Source organism: Labeo rohita, chromosome 7, assembly GCF_022985175.1.
Source record: "Labeo rohita strain BAU-BD-2019 chromosome 7, IGBB_LRoh.1.0, whole genome shotgun sequence".
Taxonomy (NCBI): Eukaryota; Metazoa; Chordata; class Actinopteri; order Cypriniformes; family Cyprinidae; genus Labeo; species Labeo rohita.
In genome coordinates this window covers 9,934,876-9,956,579 of record NC_066875.1, presented here as the reverse complement: position 1 = coordinate 9,956,579, position 21,704 = coordinate 9,934,876, and the positions used below count along the sequence as shown (strand labels likewise).

At 35.3% G+C, this 21,704-nt stretch overlaps 2 protein-coding genes across 8 annotated transcripts; one reads left to right on the top strand and one right to left on the bottom strand.

Annotated features, from left to right (window-relative positions):
• The first annotated feature begins 345 nt into the window (after positions 1-345).
• Positions 346-7,097, top strand: sirt3 (sirtuin 3). 5 transcript variants are annotated; one of them, XM_051116113.1, is made up of 8 exons: positions 346-535; positions 824-957; positions 1,058-1,231; positions 1,317-1,549; positions 2,116-2,216; positions 2,413-2,574; positions 4,799-5,010; positions 5,318-7,097. In XM_051116113.1, the coding sequence occupies exons 3-8, from the start codon at positions 1,185-1,187 to the stop codon at positions 5,331-5,333; spliced, it is 771 nt and encodes a 256-aa protein (XP_050972070.1). In that variant the 5' UTR covers positions 346-535; positions 824-957; positions 1,058-1,184; the 3' UTR covers positions 5,334-7,097. The 5 variants fall into 5 exon arrangements, with proteins under 5 accessions (XP_050972070.1, XP_050972067.1, XP_050972066.1 ...); XM_051116110.1 differs by having other exon boundaries at positions 861-957; positions 5,355-7,094; XM_051116109.1 differs by having other exon boundaries at positions 861-957; positions 5,318-7,094.
• Positions 7,098-13,055: 5,958 nt separating this feature from the next.
• Positions 13,056-20,609, bottom strand: drd4b (dopamine receptor D4b). Of its 3 annotated transcripts, XM_051115406.1 has the most exons (5): positions 20,281-20,609; positions 20,040-20,151; positions 19,291-19,403; positions 17,858-18,453; positions 13,056-13,657 (listed from the first exon to the last, which is right to left on the bottom strand). In XM_051115406.1, the coding sequence occupies exons 3-5, from the start codon at positions 19,353-19,355 to the stop codon at positions 13,455-13,457; spliced, it is 864 nt and encodes a 287-aa protein (XP_050971363.1). In that variant the 5' UTR covers positions 19,356-19,403; positions 20,040-20,151; positions 20,281-20,609; the 3' UTR covers positions 13,056-13,454. The 3 variants fall into 3 exon arrangements, with proteins under 3 accessions (XP_050971363.1, XP_050971360.1, XP_050971361.1); XM_051115403.1 differs by having other exon boundaries at positions 20,040-20,609; XM_051115404.1 differs by lacking the exon at positions 13,056-13,657 and adding an exon at positions 16,950-17,209 and having other exon boundaries at positions 20,040-20,609.
• Between the last annotated feature and the right edge of the window lie 1,095 nt (positions 20,610-21,704).

The window sequence follows — 21,704 nt, the reverse complement described above, 5'->3', positions numbered from 1 at the left end:
ATAAAGAAAAAATACATATTTTGACTACTTATTACTATTTATTTAGTTAAATGTTTATTTGTATATATTTTATTATTGCAATCATGTCAAAAAGAGTGAGCATGTTGTCATCAGAAACGCATCCAATCGTAAGTACTGTAGTAATTACGCATTATAAATATTAAACTAAAATCAGTTATACATAACGCTTATTTAAAAGCCTGTAACAACCATTATATTATCATGGTTTATGGATATAATATATTTTAGTGCATACATATGTGAGAATGAATGGACATTTTGCGTTTTTCGTCTGTCATATAATTTCATGTTAACTCGATAGGTCTGTTACGGTAATAACTGCGTCACCAGTCTGATTCTGTTCCTGCATGTTTTTATGTACTGTAGCAAATTCGTTTAAATAATGTATGCTTTTTGACAAAATAGAAGTACTAGCCAGAGTCCATTATGCTGTACTTAAAAACGGGTCTAAATGTATGCATACGCTGTTTTACAGAGAAATCTGTATGGAGACGAGGACTGTCTACTACACAAAGTAGGCTATTGTCTTGTTATTGACATAGTTATGTTTCTCTTGTACACTTTAGTTATGTACTGCTGTTGTGATGTTACAAACTGACAATCGTGGTACTTTTATTTATACACTAATACTTGATGAATTACTGTTTCTGCGCTAAAAAATATATCTTTGCGTAAACATGATTAAAACAATGTAAATTTAATAGAGAAGCAGTGCTTCCTAAAAGCATGCTATTTTTGATGTGTGCAATATAGCTTAGTTTTGGGTGATTAGTCTGTAATGCTGTTATTTCTTTTTGATCAGTGGTAGGAGAGAATCTTACAATGATGCTTTTCCTCAGATCTGTCAAGAACAAACCTTGCCCATCAAACGATATTGTCACATATTCCTCATACACAGAAGGGTGCTGTATTTCTTTTACAATTCCATTACTGTCCGTAAGTATTGCTTTTTTTCTTTTTTCCTCAGTTATGATCCCACTGAATCCCAGAAATTTCTCAGTGAATTGAACTTTGATCAGACATTTTGACCTGACAGAGCTGCCTTCATAAGATGTGGTGGAGTAAGAGGGCTGTTTGGAGGAGGCCGTGGCAATGTTCGTCAGCAGACTCTGGAGGACATTGCAGAAAACATCAGAGAGCGCAAGTTCAAAAGAATAGTGGTGATGGCAGGGGCAGGTATCAGCACACCCAGTGGAATCCCAGACTTCAGGTAAAATAGGACTCATAAGTGCAGTTGTCCCCTAGTACAGCTTTGAGATGGTTGCAACTTTTCTCAAGTCTTATTTCTCCCACAGAACGCCTGGCAGCGGTCTTTATGACAACCTTCAACAGTACAATCTGCCTTATGCTGAGGCCATATTTGAAATAAATTACTTTCATCACAATCCAAACCCTTTTTTCGCTCTTGCCAAAGAGCTTTATCCTGGTAATTACCAACCCAATCTGACGCACTACTTCATTCGTCTGCTTCATGATAAGGGACAACTACTCAGGATGTACACACAAAACATTGATGGACTAGAGCGAAGTGAGTGAAGTTCATTTTCTTTGCGCAGCTAATGGTTAAGATAAGTTTCCATTGAAAAATTATACTATTTAATCATGAAAAACATAATAGGTATTTTTATATGTAGATAACATTCATAAACTGTCTTTGAAATGAATAAGGATAAACACTGATATAAAGAGAAACAAAAAAATAAAAGCCAGAAAGTAATTAATTGACATAATGTTCTCTCCTTTAAAATGCAAATTAGTGTAAATGTCAACATTTTCATATATGTCTAATGGACTGAAGTCTGTGAGGTAAAACAACAGCCTATTGATGCAATTCAACCGTCTCCTGGTCGGAGGCTTCAGTAAAAATTTAAGTTGAACTTAAACAGTGCAACGCAAAAATATTTTGTAGTACACAAGTTACATCAAAACTAGGCTAAGCTGTAGCTTACACAGAGCTGGTGCAGCCAGCTCCAGATTCATATAATAAATAAATTATTTTTAATTAAATCTGTTATTTATTAGTATCAAAAGATCAAGCAGCATCAAAGTTGTGTAAATCATTTATGAATGTCATTGATCTTTTATTGATTTCAGTGGCTGGCATCCCTCCAAAGATGTTGGTGGAGGCACATGGAACATTTGCCACAGCCACATGCACAGTTTGCAGACAGAATTACAAGGGAGAGGAACTCAGGGTAAGTATGTGTCATTGAACTATGGTATTGATTGATATTTTACCCCTGGACCTGCAGTTCAAATAAACTCATAATTAACTCAATTATAAACAAGCATGGCACAGTCTGATTCTGATAGGATATTCTTTTGCTTTGATTTAATTATGGTATGGTTGTTGAAATAATGAGTTCCTAACTTATGGCTGTCTCCTATTAGAATGATATCATGGAAGGAACAATACCCAAATGCCCTACTTGTAAAGGAATCATCAAGCCTGACATTGTGTTCTTTGGTGAGGAGCTCCCTCAGCAATTCTTCACCTACCTTACAGACTTCCCAATAGCAGACTTACTGATTGTCATGGGAACATCTCTAGAGGTGAGGAAAAGCTGCAGGATCTGATAATGAGCTTCTTGTAAAGCTTAGCTCTGGATTTGTACCCATTGAACAAATGCAATGTGAGACCAAGCCCGTTTAGTACATTTAAACCAATTAGTTGCCATATTTTATGTGTCTGTTGGCCATGTCTGGTTGGCCTGCACTTACGTAGTTGAGTCTTAAGGGGCTTTCACTCTATATCAGGGGTGGCGAACTCCAGTCCTGGAGAGCCGCAGCCCTGCAGAGTTCAGCTCCAACCCTAATTAAAACTCACCTGCCTGTAGCTTTCTAGTAACCCTTCAGACTTTGATTAGCTTGTTCAGGTGCGTTTGATTAGGGTTGAAGCAAAACTATGCAGGGCTGCAGCTCTCCAGGACCGACGTTCGCCACCCCTGCTCTATAGGAAGTACCTGCTTTTAGACACATTCTCACCCCAGGAACTTGGCATGATTTTAGTTAGGAGAGTTCACTTCCAGGACAAAAATTTACAGATAATTTACTCACCCCCTTGTCATCCAAGATGTTCATGTCTTTCTTTCTTCAATCGTAAAGAAATATTTTTTTTTAATTATGTTTATTTTATTTTTTTTCTAAACAAAATTGTCAATTTATATACTTTTTAACCTCAAACACTCGTCTTGTCTAGCTCTGTGTGAACTCTGTGTATTCCGGTTCATGACAGTTAGGGTATGTCGAATAACTCCCATCTCATTTTCTTCTCCAACTTCAAAATCGTCCTACATTGCTGTTTTCATTTTTTTGTAAAGGGCATTTGATTTTCTTTGCATGTTCACTTTGTAAACACTGGGTCAGTACTTCTGCAGCGATGTAGGACTATTTTGAAGTTAGAGAAGAAAATTAGATGGGAGTTTTTTGACAAGAATTTGAGGTTAAAATGTATATATACTGTCATTATTTTAAAGAAAATAAGCCGATTGTTTCGCTAGATAAGACCCTTCTTCTACGGCTGGGATCGTTTAGAGCCCTTTGAAGCTGCAAAAGGGACAACTTAAAGGGACTTAAACTTAAAGGGACAAAAAATGAGTACATGAACACATGAACATAATCTGTAGAACTGCTCTGAGAGTCACTTCATGAGAATTTTACCGTTTCTTTTATGGAAAACTATCGCCCTATAATGAAGACCCTAAAGGTCTTCACAGAAACCTGATAAATTAAAAGTTTGGTTTAAATTGACAGTCAGAAATATATTAATATATTACTTAACGTGAAGATAGTACTACTACTACTAATAAAAATATTATTAAAACAATGTTGAGGGAATATTTACCAGAATTTATTTACCAGAAAATTGTAAATACACAACACAGTATTTCTGAAAAAGAAAGAAAGAAAGAAAGTAAGAAAGAAATAGCCTATAATAAATTAATTCTTTATTAAATCTAATTATCTTTTATAAATTCATCAGACATGCTTTTGATTATTAAAATGTAATGAAATGATTAAATAGAATGAATCAAATTCAGAAAATTAATGGAAAACAGATATTCACAAACAAAACTAATAAAACGTATTTCATAGGGCCTTAAAAACATGTAATTTTTGTTCAACTTAATAAATTGCTGTTAAATTCTACAAGTTTCATAATTTCAATTAATTAGACATGCTTTTTGATAAATATTTTTTAATGTAACCATTAAAATAGAGTCTAGAAAAATTAAAATCGAATTTAGGAAAAAATAAAACAGATTTCATAGGGCCCTCTTTATAATCATCTATTATTAAAGTACTTTTCCTGTTGACTATGTTTTTTCATAGTATTGGATCAGTAGTAGTATCATGATATTTTAGTCAGGTATCGTATCGAAGTCAAAATGTTGGTATCGTGACAACACTACTGGTTAGTCAAGTTTTCCCGTCCTATATCGCAAAGTTACTTTTTTGTGAATTAAGGGATTTTTTTTTATTTCTATTAGAATTTTGCCATTTCCATCACTCATTTCTGATGCGATACTTCAAAATGTGCATAATAACAGCTTGATGGAAACACAGCTACTGGCACGCTTGCTGATATACAGCCATATCGCATGGCTACAAGAGTAAAATTGCTCATAGGCCTTATATTTTATTACAATTAATTAGAGGGCATTACCAAGTATACCGGCATACTTTCTGCAGACCATTTGCAGAAATAGTCCATGTGTAATGGAACTACATCCCCAGCAGATGTCATTGTTGACTTATCTATTTTCTGAATTGCCAGGTGGAGCCCTTCGCCAGCTTGGCTGGTGCCGTGCGTGGTTCTGTGTCACGGCTTTTGATAAATCGAGATCTTGTGGGGCCGTTTGCTTGGGGGTCCCAACGTCACAATGACGTGGCTGAGCTGGGTGACGTGGTGAGTGGGGTAAAAAAGCTGGTGGAGCTCCTTGGTTGGAAGCAGGAATTAGAAGTCCTAATGAATGTTGGCGGAGAAAGGTAAGTTTTAATCAATCTCTGTTCTTACATATATAAATCATATGAGTAGATGTGTGTAGATTAGTCTGCTGTACTCAGCAGAACATTCATAAATTTTTGTATTCTACAAGAGTTATGGAGAAATAAATTTTTTATGCTGCTCTTGCACCATTATCTGTCATCTTTTATATACCTCATTTGCTAGAATGTTCTTCATGACTTTAATTTTAAAGACTGGCCCAATTTAATAACATTAATAACATTGACAAAACAGCTTGAAGATGCTTTACTTAACTTTAACCGTGTTTAATGTTTCTTTCTTTGTTAGGAAGCAGTCTATATAAATGTTTGTTCTCATTTCAAAGGCCTAAAAACTAGAGATACAGTATCTGAAGATTTCCCTTCATTTTCTATAGACAGTGAACAAGGAGGAGTGAGCAAATAAATTTCATTTTGACATGGGATCTGGAGACCCAGAATGGGACTGATTGTTGCTCAGCCCTTTGGAAAGCCCAGTGAGTGACTTCTGTCTCAGTTGTCAGCAAGCCCTGACGGGACTGGGTTTCATTTGTTGACAAGGTGTACTTGAATATACTGGGTTGAGCATAAAGGCAATGTGGTAATTCACAAGCACTATTTAAAATAATGAGTACAATAATGTAGCTGACAATCTTTGTTTAGCTGGCTGGTATTCGTCATGTTAAACAAACAATATGACTGTGTGGTATGATTAATTCATTGTGTAACTAACGGTGGTTCTGAGATTGAGTGGCATTCAGCTGGTCAGTTGATCTCATTAGGGAAAACCACTCTGATGAACAATAAAAGCTTTTTCTAAGTTCGGAGTCTTTATCTTGTGTGAGTGTGTAGGATTTGTATCATATTTGTCAAATGTAGTATTCAGTTCTTTATAATTATAAATGTGACATTATCAAAGTACCTTAACATACAACATTTATAGGAAAGTTTTAAGACTTCTGGCTTTAAATACTTTACCCTGAGTGATTGTCAAGCACACGGCAAGGCTGTTCTCAGTAAGCTCGCTGTTTAATTGCTTTTTGATTCCCAAAATTGTGTTGCATTTTCCCCCCAACGGGTCATGTCACACTAAAACAATCTAGAATGTTACATATGAAATATGTTGCATCAAATCTGCATTACAGGCTTTTGAAAGGCACTTATGTGTGGGGAAAATATATGATTGTCACTGCATTAGAGTAGATATGAAAATGTCAAACCAAGTGCAATTATTGTAAAGACAGAACAAGCTAAACTTTGATAGACATGCTGTTCATTGAAGATTGAAAAAGAGATTTAAATATTTTCTGATATGTCAATATAGAGGAATATGTCTATAATTAATGTGATAATTTACACCTGGTGGTTACTCTGTTAGGGTACCTACTGTAAGTGAACTTGTAGGGAAATTGCTCCCTATTACATTATATACTGCACTGTTTATTTGAGGGGACAGCCATTTGTAATGGTGTCCAAAATCATAGTGGATATTATCGAGTGCACTCATTCAGTCTCATAATGCAACGCAGTGACGAGTGTACAGCTAATGTGCACTCAGTGGCTAGCCGCTAGAGAATACTCATGAACTGAGGGTTACGCTGAAAAAATTCCCATGTCTGAGAAAAAGATGGCTTTCACAGCCTTTTTCACTTAGTTTCTGAATTTATCCATTACTTTTTATTCACTACTTCAAGTGCACTATATTAGTGGAGTAATGTAGCTTAGAAGATATTAAGCAAGCATATGGGTGATTTTGGACACAACAGGGAAGAGAAGAAATTGTTAAATAAAGTTGTTATTTTTGCACACAAAAAGTATTCTTGTAGGTTCATAAAATTAAGGTTGAACCACTGATGTCCCATGGGCTATTGTAATGACGTCCTTACCTTTCTGGGCCATGAAAGTGGTAGGACCATTGCTGTCTATGCAGGGTCAGAAAGCTCTCAGATTTCTTAAAAAATATCTTAATTTTTTTTTCTGAAGAACGAAGGTCTTACAGGTTTGGAACAACATGAGGTTGAGTAATTAAAAGAAGTAGTTCACTTCAGAACAAAAATTTATAGATAAGGTACTTACCAGGTTGTCATCCAAGATGTTCATGCCTTTCTTTCTTCAGTCGTAAAGAAATTATGTTTTTTTGAAGAAAACATTTCAGGAATTTCTTGTCTAGATCTGCAATGCGCATGTGCACGCTGTGTAATCCGGGTCAATACAGTTAGGGTAGGTTGAAAAACTCCCATCTCATTTTCTCCTCCAACTTCAAAATCGTCATACATTGTTGTTTTACCTTTTTTACCACTGGGTCGGTATTTCTGCATCGATGTAGGATGATTTTGAAGTTGGAGGAGAAAATGAGATGAGAGTTTTTTAACCTAACCTAACTGTGTTAACCCGGATTACACAGAGTACACATGCACATGGCAGAGCTAGAAAAGATGAGCATTTAAGGTTAAAAAGTATATCAACTGTAAATTTATTTTAGAAATTGACCATTCTTTCACTAGATAAGACACTTCTTCCTCGGGTGGGATCATTTAGAGCTCTTTGAAGCTGCATTGAAACTGCATTTTGGACGTTCACTATATGGAGATAATTCCTGAAATGTTTTCCTCAAAAAACATAATTTCTTTACGAATGCAGAAAGAAAGGCATGAAAGTCTTGGATGACAATGAGTACATTATATGTAAATTCTTGTTTTGGAAGTAAACTAAAACTTTACTGACAGAATTTTCATTTTTGGGTGAATTATCCCTTTCAGGGTCTGAAAAGCACGTGAAAAACATGCCCAGGGTTCTTGCTTACCTGTGCAAACAGGCCATTGTCCTCCACCTGCAGGGAAGCATGAGGACTTCAGATGAGGCTAACAATAAACTGCAGTGTCTGTTGTGTAAGATGCCTAAAACATTGCTACAGAGAGACAAGAAGGACAGCTGAATGTCCTTGCAGTGGCAAACCACATGTAAACATGTGTCCCCCTGGACATGATCAAGAACTTGCAACTGGAAGAGTGAAGTAACATCTCACAGCAAGAACTGGCCAATCTGGTGCAGTACATGAGATGCACTAGATGAGATGCACTGTAGTTCTTAAAGCAGCTGGTGGCTAAAAGATACTCACTGTGACTTGATATCGCTTAGGGACTCATTATTCTATTTCTGTTCATCAGATGCATGTGAAACGTGCTCAGTTTATGTCTCAGTTGATAAGTCTTCTTATTAATACAAATATTTATACATGTTAAGAGATTTGCTGGAATTAAATGCAGTTTAATTTGAGAGGACTTTTTAATCATGTAAATTTACTGTTATATGTTATGCCTCAATTTACTGCCCACACATAGATGCGTCATTTATCCAGTAAAAATAGCAATGCATTTTCTGGTTTGGTTTGTCATGCCATATAACTTCTTTGCAGGTTTTGACATTGTTGGAGTGAAAGAAAAACAACCTCTGTGCTCACCACATTCATAAGCTTCCATAAACTGACAAACAATAAGGAAAATAGTTGCAGGCTGATACTGCAGAGGACTCATTGTTTGGCTGTTTTGTCTGTTGAGAAGGTGAACTGCTCAGTTCATTGTGTCATTGTGTCACAGTGTCTGAGTATGCCAGACACTACCTCTCTGTCTAATTCAGTTCGGCCTGTTTGCTCGGTACTATACAGGGTCTGGACGGATACAGCAAAACAATACCCTCAATTATCCAACAATTCAAGATGTCTAATGGAAGGAACAAAAATCGAAGTTTCAAGAAGCACATTATATGACACAGTATGACAGCCAGCCAGTGAAGAGACCAGAGCAGAATGGTGATATGACAAAATCTCTGGAGGTTAAACACAAGTCAAACAGGAATATTTTGGATGCTCTCATGGGGACATAGAATATGCAGGCTGGTTGTCACAGAGGAGGTGTCAGTGGTCCATGAGATTGCTGTGCCCTGAACAAGAAGCATATTAGCTTAGTTGTTGAAGAATGGCCTTGTTTTCTAGTCAGCATTGAGAATGAAGCAGTAGGATATGCATGTCATAGTGTGATCCAAAATGTGATTATTGAGCAAACACAGATTTTCATATGTGGGCCATTCTACAGAATTGGTGTAGTCCCACAACCAAAAAACTTACTTAATTTACCTGATTACCTTTTACTTCATAAATACATATAAATGACAGCTTAATGATTAATCTTTTTTTGCACAATTATTTGATAATTTGATCATTATTTTACACATGTACCATTTTTTGTCACTGGTGTTACCTTCTTTTGGCAAGTTATTTATGAAATATTCTCTCTTTTTTTTTCAGCATGTCATCAGAGTTACAGAAAAATAATTAAAATGCAAGAAATAAGGAGATTATGTTTTATTTATTTAATGTGACGGGGAAAAAAAACACAGTAAGACCAGTGACATAATGAATCATAATATGATTTTCACTGTTGTTACCCATAAGAAAGGTAACACCAGTGACAGTAACAACTGAGAGAGAGTTTTCATGGAAAACGCATTTTACAAAATGTCTGCTGCAAGGTATCAAACCACATGTTGTCAGTCATGGTATACTCACTAAATCAAGTAGTTTAATCCACTTGTATTCTAGTTTTTTTACAATTCCCTAACAACAAAGCAGGTCACACCAGTGACTTCAACTAAAAGCTCCATATGAAATCCTGAGATAAACGAGAAAAATTCTGATAACTGAAAAGAGACAGTGGACTTAACATGGGCCTTTTTCATAGATAGTGTTTAGTGAACAGGAAAAAGGAAGTCAAGTGATGTCATCAGTGTGATTTTTATTTCAAAATTTTGTTAAATGGTAAAACCACAACTGCTGGGTTTACCACTACTTTTATTATAGATTTTATAATATTTATTCAGCATTTAGTTTTTTCCTGCCATTTACATCATATAAAAATAAAGCACTTTCCCTCTGTACATGGCTGTGGGGATGAGCGGTTTTGTGGTGCTTGGAATTATATATAATTAATTTAAAAACAAATATTGGCACATTAATGGCTCAAGAAGGTGTAATTGTTGAAATAACATATTGTTTCATTTTAAAATATAAAGAAATTGTAAGTGTTTTTCAAGTGTAATATTTCTGTAAAGACTAGAAATAGAAAACGGGACATTTCCATAGAATGACCATAGTATATTTAAAATCATTTATTTGGTAATTTCAATTGGGAGATGGCTGTCCCGAACCCTAACCCCTAAATTTCAACTTATGAAAATTATATTGAATTTTTTTTTTTTTTTCATTTTATTCTATTGATGCTTTTTAAAAATATCTTTTTGATTTTGTAAAAAAAGTGAAGTTCAAATAATATTTATTTAATATTTTCTTTGTAAATTATAAAGCTTATGTAAATAAAGAAAATAAATAAATAAATAATGTCACTACCGAAATTGTTTTAGTTCATTGGCTGAGATTTATGATCAGGAAATATTCATGTGTCCCTCTTTCTCTACAAGGTGTGAGCAGATAGGCCCCATTATTTTTAGGTACATGTTTTCAAAAGTCTGAAAATCTGTGTGTAACTGTAAGGAACGTCACTACCAAACAACTTTTTTTCTGTAATTAAGCACACATTTTTGGGATTTATTCTATAACATTTAGTTTTTATATGTGTACAGCTGTTTAGAACTGTGCTAGCTAAACATGTGCTGATTAGCATATTTGAGCTGGGCTGGAATGTATCTTAAATGGTCAATGCTGTAACAGTCATGACGGAAACATGAATCATTTTTCGGCAGCGACATCTTTGTGTTTTTTTGGGTGTTTTTTTTGAGATTTTTAAACTTTTCTTAAGAAATCCTCAGTGATTAAATATATAGGGAAAATAGTCTTTTATTCAACTGAAAAAGACAAAATGCAAAAAAATGTAGGTGCATTTTGAACTTATAAATTAAACTTCCATTTTAATGAATTATATGCAGTAATAAACAACATTTAAACATAAGCTTCACGATTCTGGATAAATTGAGAATCCCAGTTGTTTTTAATAAATTGGAGGCCATGATTCTCTCACGATTTTGGAGAAAAAAGATTAGAAAACTAAACTAAATAACGTAATTTACTAGTGGTTCTGACAAACTGCTCATTGCTTAAGTCTTTTAAAAATGTATATTCATTTAAACAAACAAATAAACAAACAAAACATTCAATGAAGGAATCAGTGTCTCACTTCATTAAGACTTTTGAAATCTCCTGAGTGAATGATTCAATTATATACTTTTTTAAACGGGCAGTTTTCGCCACCTCCTGGCGGAAGAGGATAAGCGTTACTATACATACAAGTGTTAAGATACTTTCGTTTTGATCGCTACTTTAAGACAATAAGTGTTTATACCCAAACTATAAACTTTTATCCCATTACTTCTATTATTTAAATGTCTGTAACACAGAACTATTGATTATAATATGGTTAAAAAGACTTTGTGTTGATCTTTCTGCGTTTACTTTTACCCGGACCCTCTGATTCATTAACATGGGCAGCGACAAAACGTGCTTCTCAGGCTCCACTGACACTCGCGATGTGAAACAGTCTTAATAGACATAGCTAAATCTGTCATTCAGGAATAAGATCTCGTGTGTTTTTGAATCGAGATCTGGATATTTTAAGGATTAATCACGCAGCTCTAATATAAACACTGCAAAATATTTTGCGAGGATATCATCATGAGATATATCGGATCTCGTTACATCCCTAATACTGAATTATCAAGATGTGATGATAGTTTGGTTCAAGGTAATTCAAAGGAATCCTTAGGTTTTAAATTAGTATGATCAACTTTTTGCCTTTAACAAAGAAAAATTGGATTCAAAATACAACAAATCTCATAAATTACACTTGAAATATTTACCTCTGAAAAAATATATTTACAAGGTAGATGTAAGCAAAATCTTAATAGGTAAATATAATCCTCCTTATTAAATTATATATTACAGTGTTTTGGTACAGACAAATTTGGGGAGAGGACAAATATTCCAGAACTTTATGAAAATACGAGTATTAACTGCACAATTACTAGAATTGTGTATCTTGGACATTACACAATTTGCATACATACAAAATTTGTGGAAAAACAACTTTCCAACTCTGACTTTGAACCAGTTATGTAGAATTGTGTATAGTACATAGATCCTCAAGTACATAGATGTTTTTCTAAAGAACCCTAGAACTTCAATGGTTCTACAATGGTATCATGGTAAAATAAAAAAATGTTCTCCTATGGCATCAGGCTTTAAGAACCTTTTTTGAAACTTTATTTTTAAGACTGCAGGGTGACACCATGCATTTGAACACACCCAAATATATTAACAGTGGGACCATCATCTGAGATAGACGTAAGTTTTGATTAGGAAAAAAAAGAGAGATCCATCTTTTTTGACTGAGATATAAAACTGATGGATAGGCACCCAGCTGATTTCAAGTTTTCTGTCTACACATTATATAGGTTATTGTCCTAATACATAAATTTTAATGTATGCATGTACCTTTATTCAATAAAAGTACCTCTTTTTTTTTTTTTTTTTTTGCAAGAATCGGATGAACAAGGGTACCAATAGTTGGGAAAGACAGATGTTCACCAAGGCCTTGGTTGTTCTTAATTCTCTATGAAATGCCAGTGTCAGGCTTGGGAGCCTGGGAGAAGCTGCACTTGATCATGCAGACATTTTATTTATAATTCAATAAGAGAGGGAAAAAAAGAGACAAGTGGGAATTCTGCCCAGGTGTCTGATCCTTTCTTCACTGCACACAGATGATGTGCTCAAAGAATAAAGCTAGAACCAAGTATGGTAAAAATCCTTGGGGCTTTTCAGGAACTTCATTAGACTCTTTCTCATGATGTTTTGGGGCCTTCGCAGAGGAGCTTCAACTCACTGTAACATTAAGGAAGCCCCGTTTTAAACCTCTGTTAGAGAATCTAGCAGCTTTATCACAAATGTATTTTATAGCGATATGCAAATTCCATTTTCAGAAGAATGAAATTTAAACTCAAAGCTACACAAATCACATGTATCAAAATATGCAGTGCCACTTAAGGGCCTGTACTGTTACTAAATCACAAAGTTTGTACATTGTGGTCTTTTATTTAAAATATTCCCGCAGGCAATAACATCTCATAGATCTGAAATATGCAATGCATTATGTATTTTGTATCATTTATCTTAACTAAGACTGAGGCATATAACAGAGCATGGCATATTTTAAAATGCTGCACAAATGTTCTAGGCACCACTGAGAATGTTTTGTTGCACTGAATATAAAGTCCACTATATATAAAATATGGATGTAGTACGTGGAAGGCACAAAGAAATAAAGTATTGGCAGGATTATTACAAAACAAAACAACAAAAGTAAACAGCTGCAGTCCAACTTACAACTGTGAATGTCTTTAGCATGAATTATGGCAATTATGTCTTATGGACCGTTCGGTGGATGTCAACAGCAGCGGGAAAGAAATCCTCTAAAGAACTTTCTGAATTCAGTGTTGAAGACAGTGTAGATAATTGGGTTCAGAGCGCTGTTCACATAACCCAGCCATGTCACTGTGCTCATCAGATCTGGAGATATGTGACAGGATTCACACAGGGCTCGTGTAGTGTGAACTACAAAAAAAGGAGTCCAGCAGAAGAGGAAGACACCTGCAGGAACAACACACAATTTGATGCATTTTCAGAGCATTTTCCATTAAACTATTATACAACCCTTACATTAAGGTGTACAAAATATGTTCATTTGTGTTTTGCTAATTAAGTTGTTTTTTAATCAAAAGAATTCCAGTTCCCCAGCTTGTAAAAACAAGCTAAATTTTCATTTATTTTAAAGAAATAGTTCACCCCCCAAAAAAAATTTACATGAGTTCATCAGAAATGATTTGAACACATCCCTTGCTCACAAGTGGATCCTCTGTTGTGAATGCGTGCCATCAGAATGAGAGTCCAAACAGCTGATAAAAACATTACAATAATCCACAAGTAATCCACATGACTTCAGTAACTTAACATTGTGGGAAGTGAAAAGCTGCATGTTTATAAGAAACAAGTCCATCATTAACACATTTTAACTTTAAACTGTAGCTTCTGGCCAAAATATTAGACCATAATTAAAAAAAACACTTCCTCCAGTGAAAAAAGTCTATACCCTGTTGTCCTCTCTAGGGCTGTCAAACGATTAAAGAAGTCCACTTCCAGAACAACAATTTACAAATAATTTACTCACCCTCTTGTCATCCCAAGATGCTCAGATGTTCTGTCCTCAGTCAGGAAGAAATTATGTTTTTTGAGGAATGCATTTCAGGATTTTTCTCCATATAATGAACTTCATTGATGCCCCGATTTTGAACTTCCAAAATGTAGTTTAAATGCAGCTTCAAAGGGCTCTAAACGATCCCAGCCAAGGAAGAAGGGTCTTATCTAGCGAAATGATCTGTCATTTTTTTCAGAAAATAAAATTTTGTGTACTTTTTTAAGCACAAAAGCTCATGTAGCACTAGCTCTGACATGCGCATCCACGACGCTACGCACTATTGAATCACGTCGAAAGGTCAGGCAGAACGTAGGTGGATCTACAGACCCAGTGTTTACAAAGCGAACGTGCAAAGACTAAGGAAGTGCAAATAAGTCAAACGCTGTTTACAAACAAAAAGGTACAACAATGTCGGACGATTCAAGGAGAAAATGAGATGGAGTTTTTCGCCATACTCTACCTACGGAGTACACAGATGATGATTCGTAGCGTCGTGGACGCACATCCCAGAGCTAGTGCTACATGAGCTTTTGTGTTTAAAAAGTATACAATTTTGTATTTTTCAAAAAAAAAAAAAAAAAAAAAACGATCGCTTCGCGTTCGCTTTGTAAACACTGGGTCCGTAGATCCACCTACATTCCGCGTGACCATTCGGCGTACGTAGCGTTGTGAACGCGCATCGCAGAGCCTGTGCTTAAAAAGTATAAAAAATATTATTTTCTGAAAAAAAATGGCCGATCGTTTCGATAGATAAGACCCTTCTTCCTCGGCTGGAATCGTTTAGAGCCCTTTGAAGCTGCATTTAAACTACATTTTGGAAGTTCAAAATCGGGGCACCAATGAAGTCCATTATATGGAAAAAAATCCTGAAATGTTTTCCTCAAAAAACATAATTTCTTTACAACTGAAGACAGAAAGACATGAACATCTTGGATGACAAGGGGGTGAGTAAATTATTTGTAAATTGTTGTTCTGGAAGTGGACTTCTCCTTTAATTGCAATTAATCGCATACGAAATAAAAGTTTGCCTAATATATGTGTGCGTACTGTGTGTAATTATTATGTATTTACAAATACAAACACATTCATGTATATATTTAGGAGAAATATGTTATGCACAAAATATTTTTATTTATATGTAATATAAATTATTAATTAAAAATTATAATAAATACATATACTTGTAAATAATTATTAAATATATACATGAATGTGTTTGTATTTATATATACATAATAGTTACACAGAGTACATACACAATTATTACGTAAACTCAAACTTTTATTTTACCTCTCCATCAAATTACAACAACATATTTGTTCAGGACTTTTTTATCTTATAAACAACTGCTTGATCTGTGCAAATTTCTTTCCTGATTCAGACAAGATTAAATCAGGAGACTTTTTTACTTAAGAAAGAGGATTCACATTTTATATGAAAGCAACAATTTAAAGTTAAAAAAATCTAAATGATGCATTTCATTGATTACAAACATGTAGCTTTTCACTTTTTAATATTTTTATTGACGGACTGGAGTCGTGTGGATTATTGTGCTGTTTTTATCCGCTGTTTGAACTCTCATTCAGACGGCACCCATTCACAACGGAGGATCCATTAGTAAGCATTAGTAAGGGATGTTAAAATCCACACTGTCAAGAATTTAACATTACATGAGACTAGCGTGATAACTTTTAATAATATTTAAGTAAGTGTCATGACTCTATCCAGTCCAGAAAAGACTGCATGAGAAGAATTGTTTACATAAAACACACTTTACATAAAATCTACCCATATGAATTCCACATAAAACAGTGGTTACATTACTGAAAGGACCATTTATATGACTTTACTGATTAAAAATCCCTCACATTTGTGTATAGCTAATTAAGATAAGTGCTTTCAACAAAACTAAAAGCAGGAACTGCATCTGTATTTTAACCTCCCAGAATGCCTAGTTCATTACTGTAAATGTGTTCTTTGTTTGTTGTTAGACATTTTTATGGGATTCAAAATTATTTTCTGTGATGGATGACAGCATGCCATAACAATCCCAAATTGTTCCATTAATAGGCAGAACATTGTGGTCAGAGTCCTGCTTCTGTTCTTATAAAGCAAACGAAAAAAAGAGCAGTCAAGGCTCAAAATATTCATGAATGACTTTAAAGAGCTCTGGAAAGCTTTGGATAACCCAGAAACCTGCAAAATCACAGCCATTAATTCTGCATTACGCAATGCTGGCATAAGAATGTCTTATAAAAGTGACCAAACCATGTCAAATCAAATGTTATGAATAACATGTGAGACAAAGCTACACATATAAATCAACCTCATGTATATTATAGATATTAATGTGCTCCTCCAGTGGCCTCAGCTCTGCTGAATTATTCAAGTATAGTAATGGTATTTCTATAAATACCCAGTAATGGAGTTAGAATAAGTTTCAGATCATCTGCATAACTTCAATAAGATGTTTCTGTGATGCAATAAATGTTTACTGAATCTTTGGAACCGTTATCTCTCTCCCCAACTATTTTTATTTTTTTTTTTCATATTAAATAACATTTTTGACTTTAATAAAACAGTTAATTAAGGTGCTACCACGTAAAGCACTTTTAGGTTACCTGACAAACCATTTGAAATTGTCTGGATATGTGATATATTGTCTGATAACCAACAGAATGCAAATTTTATGATGGAAATTGTATATATATAATTTTATATAGCAAAGAGTGGGGTGAGCTGTGCCACTATTCCTTAAAAGGGTAGTTCACACAAAAATAAAAAATCTTTCATTAATTTTCATTCTCATGTTGTTTCAAATCTGTTTGACTTCATTAGTTCGGTGGACATTTTTTGTCTTTTTTTTACTGTTATTTGTCTATACAATGAAAGTAAATTGGGTCTAATGTTGTATGGACAACGTTTTTCCAAATATCTTCTTTTGTGTTCTGCAGAAAAAAAGAGAAAGTCATATGGATGTCATTTTTCCTCTATAAGCAAGTATAAATGAGAAAGATAAAACTAATGTAATATAACTAATATAATATAATGTAATATAATATAATATAATATGAAGTTACAAAAACATTATAGAAATATACTTTTCCCTCTGGATCAGCTATGATTTAACATTGTAAACAAGTTTTCAGCAACAATGACAATAAAATAAATAAATAAATAAAAAATAAAAACATATTATTAAAAATAATAATAATAATAATAATAATGAAGAACACAAGTTTAATCATTGCTATTATGTCTCTGTGTTAATGAATGGTGGCCTAGAAATTAGGTTAAGGCACCAGGTGAACCATGACATCATAATTGGATAGAGGGATTTGCCTGTAGTTCATTTTATCTGTGTGTTCCAGAGAAATCCAACTTTAGTGGCAATTTAATTTGAAGTTTTGAAACTTATAACTACCTACATATAATAATTAAACTGATTTTGAAACTGAAAAAAACTCAGGAGCATTTATTAAGTTGTATTATTAAGTCATTAAATTAGTTAAATATTAAGTACTTTCAACTTTCAAATAAATATTCACCAGCACATATGCAGCCAAGATTTTAAAAAAATTGTAGTGTACACTTACCCACAACAACAGGTAAAACCCTCATGGCTTTTCTCTCCCTTCCATTGATCTTAGCCCTCTTCTTTCTCTGAGCTGGCTGGCCATATTGAATGTCAGGGTAGGCCACAGTCTGAATGGGGCTGTTTTTATACTCAGGTGGAAAGGGGCAGACGGGCTGCGTGAAGTCATCAAGCTCCTCAAGTCTGGACTGGGCCAAGTCCCTCTCAATGACCCGGGGCAGGGACGCAGGCAAAGCCCCCAAGGGCGGGAGGGCGGCAGCCACCGCAGCATGCTGTAAACTGCGACAGGCCTGGATACTGTTTCTCAGCTTGGCTTTGCGTGATTCTTCCCACTTGCGCAAGCCGTGGAACATCCCAAAGTACAGTAGGAGCATGATGGGACACGGGATGAAAAAGGAACAGACGGATGAATATACTACATAATTATTGTCTTCCAGTTTGCATTCTCTGGGGTCTCTTTGTGGAACATTGTTTATCCCGAAGATGACAGGAGACGCCACAGCCAGCGCCAACAGCCATGTGGCAGAAAGTAAGAGAATCTGACGATAGTCAACATGCTTTCTGTTGTAGTTAAGTGGTATGGACACTGCTATAAACCTGTCAACAGAATGCATATTGACATTTACCATCAGGACAAACAGAAATATAAACTTTCTAAACACTATGATCACAACAAAGCCAAATTTTAGACTCAAATGGTTCTCAAGTGGTTTCGATTTAGGACCCAGATGAGTAAACAAATGCGTCCTTTAAATTAGACAGTAAGCAAGGTATTAATGTTATCATGAGCTGCACTGACCCGACAGTATGCAAAATTATTAACATGAAATAATTCATTGCACAAAATATACCAGAAACCATATTTATTCTCATTGCAATTGAACCCATGTTTAAATTAGTCTGGGTGATATTTTTCTTTCATTTTTTTTTTTTTTTTTGCATAGTTTCATTCATGGTTTTTAATGATAACAGAATGTCTTGCAGCCAGTCCATGTTTAGCATTTGCCTGATTTGGATATGCAAGCAATAAATTTGTGCCAACACTGGACACTTCTTTGCATTTAGCAATCGTATTTTCCCTTACACTATCAGATCAGACCTTTGGCCCATTTGTGGGTCATGACTCAACCACTAATTTACAGAATATTGCTCATCTTAACTTTCTTTAGTAAAGATACTCAAAGAACACAGTGTCCAATTGGAAAAACTGATTTCCTGGAATATGGTCTAACGCACAAAAACAACTTCAAAACCAGCATGACCTGCTTCTGCAACCCTGATTAGGTCAAAATAATATCCTAAAAACTGATTATGCGGTTCGCATTCTTTCTCGAGAAAATGCCTCAGGGCTCCCAAAGCAACTTTTCTCTTTCCTCAGGAAAAGTAATGCTGCATAAAATATCAGAGATATTTGACTGAAACTGAAATACAAACCTGTCCACACTGATTGCACAAAGGTTGAATATAGATGCTGTACAGAGCATTACATCCATGGTCATTAGTCCATCGCAAAGAGCCACATCTAAGGACCAGACACCACCTTGAAACTGGAAGGACAGATTTATTGTGTCAAAAAGAGTTTTAATAAGAATTAAGAAGAAATTGCACGTATTTATATCGAAGAGCAATATCTTCATAACTACACTGCAACTTTTTTGCAGACAGATTCAGACTGTCCTTGATTCTCTAAACGAGTCAAACTAACCTAATAAGCCTACTGAAGCCACAACGATTTAAAATGATGGCAACTTGAGGATAACAAGATAAGTGGCCTAAAACCTAAAAAGCTCAAGAAAGGATTTAAGTTAGAATGCATTCATAATCACGTCTGAAATTAAATTGTCAGTCTTACTGCACTACTTAAAATGGCTATACCTAATGACACACTGCCCTGCAGTTTTTTTTTTTTAAATACACTAGACCTATATGCCTTTTAAATATGCTCTGCTGATACTATGGTACAGTGGAGGTATCATGTGTTAATACCACAGTATATTGATATGATATGACTCTTCAGTACTTCAGATAAAACCATGCTACTAAATTGGTAGCATTCCAAAAAAAATGCTATTACTACAAAGCTATGTTTTGTTTGTAATATATATTGGGAACTTACAAACGAAATACAAACTTCTCATTATATGTCTCAAACATACAGTATTTGCGCTTAACACATCACTTACCTCCGCATACACAAACAGGGGTAAAACCAAAACGGCCAACAGCAGATCTGCCACAGCCAAACTCACTATGAAATAGTTTGTCGTTGTCTTCAAGGCTTTTTCCTTGTAAACACTGAGGCACACAAGCACATTTCCACAAATGATCACTATAATGAGCAAAACCCCAAATATGAGAGCAGGAACATTGTAAGTAAAGAGCGCAGGCTGAAGTGTGCTGTTCACGCTCGAGATATTCACAGACATTGTTCTTGATCCGAGCGAGAACGGCTTCTTCGGGGAAACTTTTCATAAATGTCTTATGTTGTCCTGTCGATTGTGGTCCATCTCTGCTCATCTTGTGTAGTCAGAAGACTAGCCATCTATATCAGCCGCACGGCGCCAGATAGAGGCATTGAGTAGGTCAGTCCATCTGCTGTCTCTCCTTAAATAACACAGTCCGATAAGCTGGGAAAGCCGCGAGCTGCATTTCGTTTAATGGGAGCTGCTGTCAATAAAAAACTTTTCGACGTTGAAAAAAAAGATAGTAGCTGCTCATCCAACCGCGTAACCAATGGAGAAGCACTTGCAGGCGGTCGGTCGGGCGGTCAGTCAGTCAGTGGCGCTGCGAAGTGCGCTCATTTATTATAACTGGCTGCAGAGCTGTTTAGACACACTCTACTGTATGAGTACACGTCCGTAATCATCCTGCCCAATGTTTTATAACAAACAAACAAAACATCTAAATACAACCTGTTTTCTATTTCCCCCGTAAGTAATTTGTTTTAGGGGAGAGCGGGGACGAAAGTAGCAAAGCTATTTTCTCAGAGCCCGGACTAAATTTGCTTTCCAAGCTATGAGAACCGCAGTAAAGATAGTTTGCGGTTTGATATTCGGATTTCTTTTGGCTATAAATACACAACGCGCTGTCATAAACATGCAAATAATCCCGAATGTGGTTCTCCATGATTTGTGAATTCTGGTGATGATGTGCCTTTTGGCCGAAATTTTATTTTATTTTTTCGACTCTTAATTTTATAATGCTTATAGCCCCGAAAGTTGGAAACTTAGCAGACTGAAACCAGTGTCATGTGAACCAGCTTGATCTGTGAATTTTTTCACAGCAAAGCTCTTGTCCGTAACCCCCTTGGTAAGTCCGCTATAGTAAGGAATGTGAAAAATATGCGCTCTTCATGTTTAACGTATTTTGCCATTAAACACGCAGACTGCTCAAATACAAAAACATTGTTTTTAAGTCAAACTCGATTTGTGAAAACTTTCACAATCGCTATTTATTGCGTAACAGTGTTCCTTATGCTCTGCTCTCTTTTTCTTCTATCAGTACTGGTCAGCTGACCCTTCCCTGAGTCATATTATTCACTATTCTGATCTGTGAAAACTTTCACAGTTCAGTACTGGTCAGCTGACCCTTCCCTGAGTCACTAACATCACTATTCTGATCTGTGAAAACTTTCACAGTTCAGTACTGGTCAGCTGACCCTTCCCTGAGTCACTAACATCACTATTCTGATCTGTGAAAACTTTCACAATTCAGTACTGGTCAGCTGACCCTTCCCTGAGTCACTAACATCACTATTCTGATCTGTGAAAATATTCACAGGTCAGTACTGGTCAGCTGGCCCTTTCCTGAGTCATATTAATCACTATTCTGATCTGTGAAAACTTTCA